General features: G+C 38.4%; 1 protein-coding gene across 1 annotated transcript in view; it reads right to left on the bottom strand.

Annotated features, from left to right (window-relative positions):
- Positions 1-12,627, bottom strand: part of RYR2 (ryanodine receptor 2) — a 648,519-nt gene that overhangs the window by 138,535 nt on the left and 497,357 nt on the right. The window contains exons 65-67 of the mRNA XM_075924816.1: positions 8,217-8,277; positions 5,425-5,663; positions 1,735-1,816 (exon numbers count right to left, since the gene is read on the bottom strand). Coding sequence (XP_075780931.1) covers positions 1,735-1,816; positions 5,425-5,663; positions 8,217-8,277 — 382 coding nt within the window. The remainder of the gene's footprint in view (positions 1-1,734; positions 1,817-5,424; positions 5,664-8,216; positions 8,278-12,627) is intronic.

The following is a 12,627-nucleotide window of genomic DNA, read 5'->3' as shown; positions in this document are numbered from 1 at the left end:
ATAAGCTATTTTGACTTAAGCTACACAATTGGCATAGCTGAAGTTGCATAGCTTAATCCAGCTGTGTAGACATGCCCCAATAGATGAAAGAAGCCATTTTCACAATAGCTCTTCTAAGAGTCAATATATATATTCATACAAGATAAATACATGAAAATGTATTCAATTTGCAGAGCATGCATGTAAAATTGCATATATTTTTATTTCTCATGAGAGAATAATTACTTTTAAAACTAATTCTATTTGTAATTAGATGGGGTGACATGCCAGGATATGGTCAAAGGCTGACGTGGCCATGTTTGTTGTAAACATAGTATTCTACGTAGATAGCAATTCTGGAGGCAGTAGCTATTTGGAGTACAGTGATTATGCATCTTTTTCTAGAGTTACAAATTCTTCCACTCTTATTGGATAATAATGGCCTTTTGATAAGAGTACAAGAATTTGCATGCTAAAAGGGCTAACAAGAAATAGTATTTGTCAGAATGCAAATTAAAGCCCTTTTACCAGGATGCAGTGATCTGTAGAAGAAACAAGTTTACACAGCTCAGCGACTGTAAAGAATGTCAGCATTTTAATTGTTGAAAACAATGTAACTTACACTGACCTGTTGAAACATTAAGCGCTCAGTCCAATATGCAAGGTACAACTATTAATAGAACAGGCAGAGGAACAGACACCCACCCAGAGAAGTGACTGTTACACTCTCTGTGCTATGCTGAATCCACTACTGATTTGCTGTGACCTTGAGCATATCACTTTGTTTCCCCCATTTTTCAATTTTCCCCCTCTGTAGACTGTAGATAATTAAACTAAGTGGGATGTTGCAAGATGCTGTAAGGTTCAGTTAGTGTGTTGATTAAAGTGCAATACAAGTACAAAAAGGTTACGAGTAAAGTTTTTTCTGTATTGTTTTATGGCTTATTTGACTAATTCTGTAGCATCACTGATTATTTTCAACAGTGACTTTTGAGTCCATTCAGATCGTACCCATGCCTCAGTCTTGAATTTCATAACTCAGATATCTCTCTACTTGAAATAAAAATGCAAAAATGTTGATGCATTATGATTTTTTCATTTGATTTGTTAACAGAATCATGAATGACAAAATTCTGTAATTCTGAAGGGGTTAGAGTGAAGTTGCAAAATGAATAGCTATCATTTTATTTACAAAGTATGAAAACACCAAGTTTCTGTAGAAGAAAGAGAATTTTTTATATCAAGTCATTAACAGAGATAAATGAGAGATACCCATGGAGTAGAGTACAGTTAATCAGTCTACAAGGCACAATTAAAACAATACTTGTAATGAAAATGTGTGATTCCCCCTTCTGGAACTCAGATTCTCTAACTTCCCCTTGCAATTAATACTGTTTTTAAGTATATATAAAAAGTCAGATTCTGCAGTTCCAATTCGAGCAAAAAATATCATAATTTAGAATGAAGGACCTTTTCAGTGTTACTCTATTATAATGTGAATGCTTACAATGTATTATAATGAATCTAGTATTCTGCTTATCACAACTCTCTTTTCTATTAAGGGGTACTTGATTCCTCTCCCTGTGCTCCTCGGCTCCCCCTCACATGCCTTGAAAATTCTCTCCACACTCTTTTTCATTATTAAAACTTCCACCATGGAAAACTACTTTCTAGCAAAGAACGCATGTGATGTCTACTTATATGACTTAGTGTACATAAGAAAATTATGGTAATGTAAGTGATTTTTGATCTTACCGCTCCACATAGATACTCTTACTGGTTCCTAGAGAGTACAAGCTGGCCAATATTCTGTAACAAGAGACTTGAACATCGTCCACTGAGGGAAAAGGGCAGAGAAAAGGAAAAGGAAAAGAATTTAAAAATTCCATTTTAGTTCTACATAGTGGCTTTAAATTACATAGACAATCTAATTATATTTGACTTGACAATCTGCACACTAATGAGTTCAAGCTGCCAAACACTGCCTGTAGAAATCTATGTAAATACAAAAAAGTATACCTATGGCTAAATGCTGCAATTGCTTCTTATGCAAAGTATCCACCTAATTCAATAGAAACCATACCCTGAGAACAATATCCTATTTAATGTGTCATTAGTACTCTCTTTTTCTGCTAACAATGCACATCATCCTTGATAGGATAATGCACAGTCATAGAAATAATCTATGCAATATGGTGTAGTGAATCTTTTCTAACAGTGCTTAAAAAACAGGGAATTCTCACAGTGAATGTCTACCTTAAATGGGAAAAAGGAAAATCAGAACATAAGAACAGCCATACTGGGTCAGACCAAAGATCCATCTAGGCTGATATCCTTTCTTATGTCAGTGGTCAATACCAGGTGTCCTGGAGGGAATTAATAAAATTGATAATCACCAAGTGATCGATTTCCTGTTATTCATTTCCAGCTTTTGGCGAACAGAGGCTAGGGACACTATCCCTACCCATCCTGGCTAATAGCCATTGATGGGGTTTAAATTAGGATAAGTCCATCATTTGATATGAATAGTTGGGATGTTTTCCAATGTGTATTACTTTGCATTTATCAGCATGAAATTTCATCTGCCATTTTGTTGGCCAGTTATCCAGTTTTGTGAAATCCACTTGTAGCTCCTCACAGTCTTCTTTGGATTTAACTGTCTTGAGATGGTTTTGTATCACCTGCAAATTTTGCCATCTCATTTCCAGATCATTTATGAACATTTATGAATAGAAATAGTCCCAGAATAGACTTCTGGGGGAAACCTTTCTCCATTCTGAAAACTGACCATATATTCTTATCCACTGTTTCCTATCTTTCCCTCTTATTCTCTGACAGCTTACTTTACTTAAGAGCTTTTGATGAGGAATCTTGAAAAAGGCTATCTGAAAATCTAAGTATACTGTACCCACTGGATCCCCATTGTCCTCACATTTGTTGACCCCTTCAAAGAACTTTAATAGATTAGAGAGGTACAATTTCCCTTTCCAAAAAAAAGGGGGTGAGTGAGTGAGAACGAGAGAGAGAGAGCATGCGTGTGTGAAAGAGATAATGAATGCATATAAAATTAGGGAACTAACCAATTTAATAGCATATTATGCTTAGTAAACTATACAACAGTAGAAAAATACTTCTAGTTGAACAGATTTTTGATTTTGTAAATTATACTTAAAGATCTTATCTCATGTTTAGATAAAAGTATAGGTAATTAGCATCTAAAGGATGTATTCATTAGTCAGGAAAGAGAACTAAACCAAAACGATCACCTGATCCCCACAACAACTTCTCTTCGCTATTTGTTTTAGAAGTAACAACCATCATATTATGCATTGTGAAGACCAACAGTGTTTTTCTGTGTGGGGCTGTAAAATCCTGAATTGATCAAATTTGGGAGAAAAAGTTGACCAGAGCCCCTCCAGTTCACTCAATCCAATTCACTTTCATATTATATTTCATGTTCAATTAACCAGCATTTTCTGACAAAACTCTGTTTCACTGGAAATTTTCCAACCAGCTCTAGTTACAATTCCCTCCTACAGAGAATATTATTTAGTTCCAGCAGTAGAGAGTCATGATTTTTATTCTGGAGTCTTCTGTTTAGCCTCTGGGGTGGGACAAGATGGTGTGCATCACGTAAGTGGGAGCTGGTCCAAGAGCTGAGCAGATGTGGGCCTCAGTCAGATTAAGCATATTCTGTCCATAAGAACTACATAACCCACTAGTTCAAAAGAATTACATAACTAGTCTCTGTGCTATATGTCCCTCATTGTGTCCTGTCAAGAGACATTCCGAGACAGTTACGATCCCAGTTATAGCTCTTCAGTTCAAACTGCTTTCAGTTCTGTTAAATATCCAAGTCAGCCATTATAGTAGTATAAATAATGTGCTTGAGAAAATTTGATTCATTCACCCAAACAGTTTTTATTCTGCTCAGGGGATGGGTTCATAAATTCAGTAGTGATGGCTTTTCTATCCCTAACACTGTAAGAGACAGAGGCAGATATTTTTGATTGGCTAGGCTGACGCACTAACTCTGACCACTGAAGAGCTCCTTCAGAGAGTCTCTTTCAAAGCTAATAACTGTCATATCTGAATTAAACACTCTCAAAATGTATCAACAATAACAGACAAAACTGCCCAACACTAAGAACTGTCCAAAAGGAGAAAATATACATTAACTGGGATGATGCTGAGGGTCATCTTCCTCGCAGCAAGATGACTATAATTTCTAAAACACTTTGTGAAGAAAAGTGGTGTGTGTGTGCATTAGATAAAATAGGTGAGCACATGTTAACTAACAATTCATACTATTAGTGACTCTATAATAACTGATATCAAGGATGTATTAAAAATTAAGGTGATTAAAAATCTTGTAAGATCAGAAAGCAAAAAGGAATAGAAAGAGTATACCTGATCTTGTATAGCCACATAGCTGCTTAATTTTGGATTATATTTTTAGACACTGAAATTAAGCATCTTTAACCATAATTTCTAAATAAATAAAAATTACAGTATAGACTCAGCTAATCAAATTACAATGTTTAGAAAACTACTTTCCACATATCTACTTTATATTTTTTCAGACATAGAAAATGCAGGCGACTGAATTTAAATCTCTTTTTCTAGATCCTTCCCTACTGGATTCCTATTTCAAGGATTCTCCAATTCTGAATTTTCCAGCTTTGAGGAAACAGAATGGCTGCCCAGGAAAGAGAGGGAGCTGACCATTAGAATTCCCGTGGGACTTCTAAACAGTACAGGACTGAAACTCTGCTTTGTGGACTGTAAGTGGAACTGGAAGAGAACAGCTTTAATCCTGCACAAATTAGGTAATCGATAAAATGTAGGTTCTGCATCGACTGTGCTCCTCAACACCACAGAAATGGAGCTTCAGAAGTACTTCACCACATCAGCCCCTTGCAGCTGTCTTCTTCAGCAATTCCTCCTGCATCCATCTGAACATTTCATCAATTGAAACACGGTCATGTTTGTAGCTCAAGTCAGATGACAACCTTGCTTGAAAGATTTGAATCAGTGAGGTTGCATCACAAAAGCTTTCATCACAGAATCTGAAAGTTTTATATAAATATTGTGTTTGCAACATGCCTATGTGGTAAATATTATTATTCCTATTTTATAGGTGGATAAATTCATGTGGAGAGAGACTGCATGACTTATGCAAAATCACATATCAAGTCTGTGGCAGGGCCAAAAATACAATCCAGATTTCTACTCCTATCTTCTAACCACAAAACTACCCCACTGTGTAAAAATATAGGAGAAAGTGTAAAATCTGCTAATCTTATTTTAAGTTTAAGACAAATTCTCATTTAAATCAGTGAATTTTTTCACAGAGTTTTGTCAACATTTGTCCCCAAGTATTAGAAATCAAATAATACAAAATAATAAAGATTTTGTTTCCTAACATTTCTAAATAAGACATACATATTAAATCTTCTCCAAATTGATGCTGTCCAATATGTTCAAATAATGAAGAGAGTACTGGGAGGAGAGCCACTGTGGTGTAGTTAATGATTTGTGTCACTCCCTTTGGTTGATTTCTCGTGTGTGTAAACTGGCCTTGCTTTAGATTTTCCATTGTCTTCTCCAGATCTTCTGCAGCATTATCCAAAAATGCTCTCAGTGCCATTTTAACAGATTCCAGACCAGTCTTCATCACGGTCCTGTGTATTACATATAAAAGAATTAAAGATCATATTCTGTTAAAGAAACATGAAACAAAGCCTACATCTGGCAATATTTAAAAAAAAATCTTGGGAAAGCCTTTCTATTGGCTGAAATCTTCTTTCCATGAAGAAAGCAACTCAAAGAAGCACCTTCCAACTGAAATGAAGAATCAGTGTTACTCTGCAGGAAGGCCAGAAGAGATTTGAATTTATTTTTACTTTACAATTTAACTTTACTTTACATGCACAAGACTTCTTAAGGGAAGGTCTTAATTGCTTCATAAAAACAAGGAATGAGGAAGCCTGCTAAATCGACCAAATAGGAAGCTTATGGTTATGGTGAAACTGCAACCCAAAATCCTTACCCAACCATTACAAACACATTTTGCTTCAACAATTTTAAAAGTTAGAATGGGTTTTCTGAAAACCACAGTTAAAAATATGCAGTAAAAACAAGAAACATGAACATGTTGGTTATATAACTACAATCACTTTTATGGAGTATTGTAAGTCAGTGTCCCTGCTTTCCAATAAAAATACAAGGCTAGTTGAGTTGATTGTAGGGGTCCAGTATTAATAGCAAAGTACAATACCATAGAGTTTTCATTTTGATAAGAAATTAGTTCAAATAAAAATGCTAGATTATTTTAGTATCCTGGGCTACCATTCTATTTTATTCACAGAATACGTACTGCATGGGTGGCAACAATGCAAGCTTCCATATATGGCCCTACACATATGCCTGAGTCCTGACTGACCTTTGTATAGCTATGTCTTCACTTCAGACTTGACTTGGGTGACTGGCACCTGGGTTAATGTAGTGTAGGTATGGGCTGCCATGCTGCAAAGGCACTCTCAAGTCACTATGCCCTCAGTGCTGCTGAGCTCACACTTGTATCATTAGGACTCCTGGAAGTCTATTCACTGCTATAAGTGAGCTGTTCTGTGATTAGTTGCTAGTGAATTGTGGGAGAACTTGTCTGTGCTTCTGGACACATAGGTGGGGACTGCTGATAGGACTATCAACACTGGAGTTGTTTAGCCTGCATCCTCTTTGCAAATGGGCACTTTACTGGCCTGAAAATATTCAACAGCCACACTTCAGCCTATAGTCCCGGTTGAGTTCGTTGGGTTGAAAACACCACTAAACTTGGGACAGGTTTTTTGAAAGTCGACAGGAAAGAGGTTAGTGGCAAACCTCAAACCTGTGTTAGCTCAGCAGTGAAAACATACTTTCAAAGCGAAAGCATACCTTACTCTATCCCATTCAAGCTTCGGCTTTTCTGATCATGAGACTGTAAGCAAAGTAGTACATTATTTCCAATAGGTATGACTGTTTTTGAGACACTTATCCATTTGAGACAAATATCCATAAACAGCTAGCAGTTTTTGGTCACACTTAACTGGCCAGGAGTTAAAGCAGTGAGCTAGAGATGAAAAGCTCTACAGGCAGTCCCCGGGTTACGTACAAGATAGGGACTGTAGGTTTGTTCTTAAGTTGAATCTGTATGTAAGTCGGAACTGGCGTCCAGATTCAGCCGCTGCTGAAACTGACCGCCAGTTCTGACTTACATACAGATTCAACTTAAGAACCCCAAGCGTCCCCAAGTCAGCTGCTGCTGAAACTGATCAGCAGATGATTCCAGGAAGCCTGGGGCAGAGCAACTCTGCCTCGGGCTTCCTGTAGTCAGCGCTGGTCAGTTTCAGCAGCGGCTGACTTGGGGACGCCTGGGACAGAGCAGCTGGGGTGCTGCTGGGTTGCTCCAGTAGCACCGCTCCTCGCTCCTTGGCGCTACTGGACCAACCCAGCAGCACCCCGGCTGCTCTGCCCCAGGCGTCCTGATTCAGCCACTGCTGAAACTGACCAGCAGCGGCTGAATCAGGACCTGGGGCAGAGCAGCTGGGGTGCTGCCGGGTTGGTCCAGTAGTGCCCAGAGCGGCGCTGCAGGACCAATCGGCAGCGCCCCAGCTGCTCTGCCCCAGGGTCCACAACAAAAGCCTGGTCTGCTGGGGGGGCACACTAGCTGCGCCCCCTCCCCCCCAGCAGACCAGGGACATGGGGAGCAGAGCCGCAGCGGCAGCGGGGTGCCACGCCTCTGAGGCTTTGCTCTGGCAAAGCCTCAGAGGCGCGGGACCCCGCCGCGGCTGCGGCTTCAGTCCCGGTGCTCCTGGTCTGCTGGAGACGGTCTCCAGCAGACCAGGGGCACTGGGAGCAGCTTACGAACGGGGCTCTCTCGCCCCGGAGCTCACAGGCAGCAATCCGCCACCTCGACCTCCGGGGCGAGAAAGCCCCGTTTGTAAGTGTGGATCCGACATAAGTCGGATCCGCGTAAGTCGGGGACTGCCTGTATACTGTGTTACCAATCTGTTGGGTTATCAAGAATAATAATGAAGCAACATTCAGTATGGGATTTTTCAGCAGAACAATCCTTTTTTATTTAAGAAATTCTGTTGTCTTTTACAGATCATCAGCCCCCAAATCCTACTGTACACGTGTTATTCATTTTTAAGTGATTTTGTTTATACTTTAGAAAATGTATTCAACATTACCTTGCATCCAAAGTCTGGCCAAGTATATGAAGACAATTGACTATCGATGTCGCATCATTTCCTAAACAGAAAGCAGAAAGATCCACTAATTAAAATGAGTTTGTATTAAAGCAGTCCTATGTTTGTTAACATTTGTCATTTTCCGGGAAGCAGTAAATGACACAGCAGAGGCAAAATTCAGCTTTTACATGATTTTAACAGTCAAGTTAAAAACATGCAATTTGTTACATTCACTTTGTTTACACAGATGCAGATACCAGGGACAATAAAAGCATCTCTCATCAAATAGCTGAGGCACTCAAAGCATCTTTTCCTCAAACAACTCAAGCACTCATGAAGCAGTTACATGTGACGTTAATTAGATCTGCAGTGTACTGTGTGTATTTCATTTAAGTTCAAAATTTCATTCAAAGCGATTCAAGTTTATCTAAACATTTCTTTTTTTTTTCTCAGATAAAAAGTATCTAATGTGCTCAGTTTGGTGCTGCCTCAGTGATACAAGAGACAAACATTTATAAGATGTTAAAGATGATAGATCCAGAATGTAACAGCTAAGATGAAGTGAACTATTGTGGGATCATTGACATCACAGATGTATCTTCCTGAAAAGTAACACAAATACTTCTCACAATTCTTGCAGTCGTCCATCTAATGCTTTGTATTAAGCTTTCTAAGCATGACATATAAAAGCACAAAGTCAAACATTGTCTGCTAAACTGAAAGGACAGGAGACACTTGGCATGAATTTCATCAAGCCACAACTTTATTATTAGCTATCCGGGACTATCTGACAGATAAAAAGGTATGGTGCAGGTGTTCCCATGTTTATTCTGCAATTACTCAGGTGGGGTTACCAGCTCCCCCTCTTTTTCCATCCATGCCTCTCCTGAAAATCCATTACCAGAGGGTTAAGGTTGGCTATAAGAATGGGGGTTTGGTGACTTGCCATACCAATCACAGGAGTCCCCAACCACCTCTCATTTGTTCCTTTCACTAACACCTCTTTTAAGTCCTTTTCTAAGACATTTATCCAGTGACTATACATCTTCCCTATGGAGTACCTGCACTGACTATTTACGCTACACTTAAATAATGAGTTGTAACATATAGCCTGCTGTCCTTCATGCCATGCGTGAACAAAACCCTTCCCGAATCCACTGTGGGAAAGGTGGAAAAAACCAACTGCATACATGCCAATATGGTGGTAAGGCAAAAAATCCTTTGTAGCCCCCAAGCACAATGCCTATAGCGGAGTCTTGACTAAATCTGGCATTTTATCACCTACAGGGGAGGGAGGGAGAGTCCTGTTTCAGCCTACAGCATATAAAAAGAAGGCTGCAGGTACACAGCTGCCCCTTTTGCATTCCTGGGGACTGAGTCAGCAACTATGCTGATCCTTTTGCAGCAGTTTTTATCTCTCCCACCTCTAGCCATTAAACACCGTTCCTCTCACTTGGCCGGCCAGTCAAATAGCACCCCCATACACTTAAACGTGGAAGGTGGTCATTAGCATAAATGGATGCAATCTATTGAAATGAGACATCTCACTAGTTAACTGAATCCTGCACTGGTAGGGCAGTATATTTGTAAAAAAAAAATAAATATACAGTGTAGGCAGTCTATGATACCTATATTTTGGTAACAGAAAAGGGTGATTTTTTTAAAGAAAGCTTAGTAATCAAGGATAGAATTAAAAGATCACAAGAACTGCAACTTTTTGACATCTATAAATTTTACCATTCCTAATGGTAATCAGAACACATTTCTGGAAGACTGGTTTATGTGCTTCAGTTCCAGTACTAACACCTTCCTCATGCAAATTAGCACAGCAGCAACTGAAGGCTACAGCCTTCCCCCACAACTATGTTTTTCCAAATATAACATAGCATCACCATTATCTAGTGATTTGTTAATTTCAAATAGTTCAGGTATTTGGAAAAGCACATGAAGTTGAGATGCCTATCTGAACCTCTTTGCTCTGGAAACGTGACTGTACAGTTTGCAAAGCTGAGGTTCATTATGAAATTTCCAGTACTTTCTTATTTTGTTTCAATGGAAATATTGTGAGAAGAAACTCCCATAAGGTATTTTCAAAACTCTGGTTCTGAGTCAGGATGTAGCCAAGGAAAATTGAATTGTTAAGACTGTGAAGAGCAAAGTACATAGATGGTTTTTTTGGACCTAGTTTGGAAAAAAGTATTCAAAATACCTCAGCTCTTACTACACTCAAAGTTATAGTAAAACTACTGCTAGAGATCAGGACACCTATTACAAATTAGATAATTTTTGGATTAGCATGTATGCTCCTCTCCTCCATAATTGTCCAGCCTAGATGGAAAGAAAATTATGCTCTTACTTATATGAGTTGGGTCTTACTTTTGACCCAACTTTTTCACCACCCTATTTGCTTCTCAAACATAGGAGCAGGGATAGTCAGAATTCTGGGCTTTGCACATCTTTAGACTTAAGAGTGTTTACTTATTTTCAAGAAATAAAAGCACAAAAAGCAATGTGGGTGTCTTTGCTTTTATTTAGATAGATATCAATATCGCTATAGATATCACTATCAATACAGAGGCCACTAAATGAATGAAGACTAAACCAAAATTTGTACCAAATTTTAGATGGCCATGATTTTTAAAATGAGTTATAATACTTGAAATTTATAATTTATAATTAAGTAACTTCTGATGCTACAAAAAGTTCTACAGCAGTAACACAGCTGTGGTAGATCTACCCAAACAGACCTGTAGCCAAAGCACAGCAGTAGAGCCTAATGCAGAACACTCTTCTAATCCATAACATAGGCTTTCCATGACAAAATACTTGGAAACAATTGGTCATATCAAAGCTAAAAAAACACTAGACCTTAAAGGAACTGTATAAATAACTAACTGCCAAAGGGAATACTAGAAATTGCAAGTACAAAAATGTTTACTTTAAAAAGAGATCAATGGGCTTTTAGGCTACAAACATTCTTAGAACCTGTGTGATCGCTAGTGGCAGGTCTATACAACAGGGGTAAGTGGACCTAAGTTACACAATTCCAACTATGTGAAAAACATAGCTGGAATCAATGTAACTTGGGCTGACTTATTGCGATGTCAACACTGTACTTGGTTGATGGGAGAAACTCTTTCTTCAAATTACTTTATGCTTTCTCAGTCCAGTGGATTACTGGAGTTGATGGGAGAGCAATCTACATTCAATCCAACAACTCTTCACTAGACCCAATAAATGGACCCCAGTGGATTGATTGCATTGGCCTGCTAAACCCAGGGTTGAGAGTTTAATCCTTCAGGGCGCCATTTAGGGATCTGGGCCAAATCTGTCAGGGATGGTACTTGGTCCTGCTGTGAAGGCAGGGGGATGGACTCGATGATCTTTCAAGGTCCCTTCCAGTTCTATGGGATAGGTGTATCGGTGTCAGTCTCACGGTAGTGGAGACAAGCCCAAGGTAGCTGAATGTAGCCTAAGCTGTACAACCAATCACAACAGATCTCATAAGCAAATTAATTGGGCTTAAGGAGCAGTTAGGGTACATCTACACAGCAGGTTTAAAGTTGAATTGAGCTATGCAATTTCAGCTACATCAATTGCATAGCTTAAGTTGAAATAGTTTAACTCGGCTTCAGGCGTTATCTACACATCAGGAAGTCAAAGCAAGAACACTCTTCCTTTGACTTCCCTTACTCCTCATAAAATGACGGTTACAGGAGTCAGAGTAAGAAGTCCTCCAGATTGACATTATTGAAATAAAGGCTTGTAGTATAGATGCACTCTTTGCTATTTCGGAATAACATCAATTGTTTCGAAATAACACTACAATATACACATGCTCTAAAATGGGAGACCTTGTAGAAAAATCTTAGATAATTCCAGAACTGATCTTGGTGATTAAATTCAGTATTAACACCCTTCACTCAAAATCTCATGATTCTTAATGTAAGGATTTGTATTGGTTCCCAGAAAGGAGCAAATATTCAGGCAGAAACAGCATCCATACCTATTTTATATTACCAAAGAGTTATCTCCTGGGTAATATCCACTCTATTAAAGGAAGCGAATGGGATAAATCTGGTCATTTACTGCATGGCTAACTTATGTATCAGATTGTATGTCACTTTGTCAACAACAGTGAGAATGAAGAATTGAGCTGATACACAATTACCACTGAAAATAAAGAGAAAACATCTCATACCAGAGTTAAACATTATTGAAAAGTAAATTAAACTTCATAAAAATTTGCTTTTTAAATGGGGAAAATATTGTTCCAAAGGCTCATTTCATGGAAAATAATTGCATGGAAAGCTCAGCCCATTAATAATGAAATTGCATAAATGTAATCTCCTGATTGCACAAATACAACTCTCAAAAACAGTAAATTATCATTGTTAAACCTCAGTTATCC

This window comes from Pelodiscus sinensis, chromosome 3 (genome assembly GCF_049634645.1).
Source record: "Pelodiscus sinensis isolate JC-2024 chromosome 3, ASM4963464v1, whole genome shotgun sequence".
NCBI lineage: Eukaryota > Metazoa > Chordata > Testudines > Trionychidae > Pelodiscus > Pelodiscus sinensis.
The sequence above is the reverse complement of the archived record's forward strand: the minus strand, read 5'-3'. Positions and strand labels throughout refer to the sequence as shown.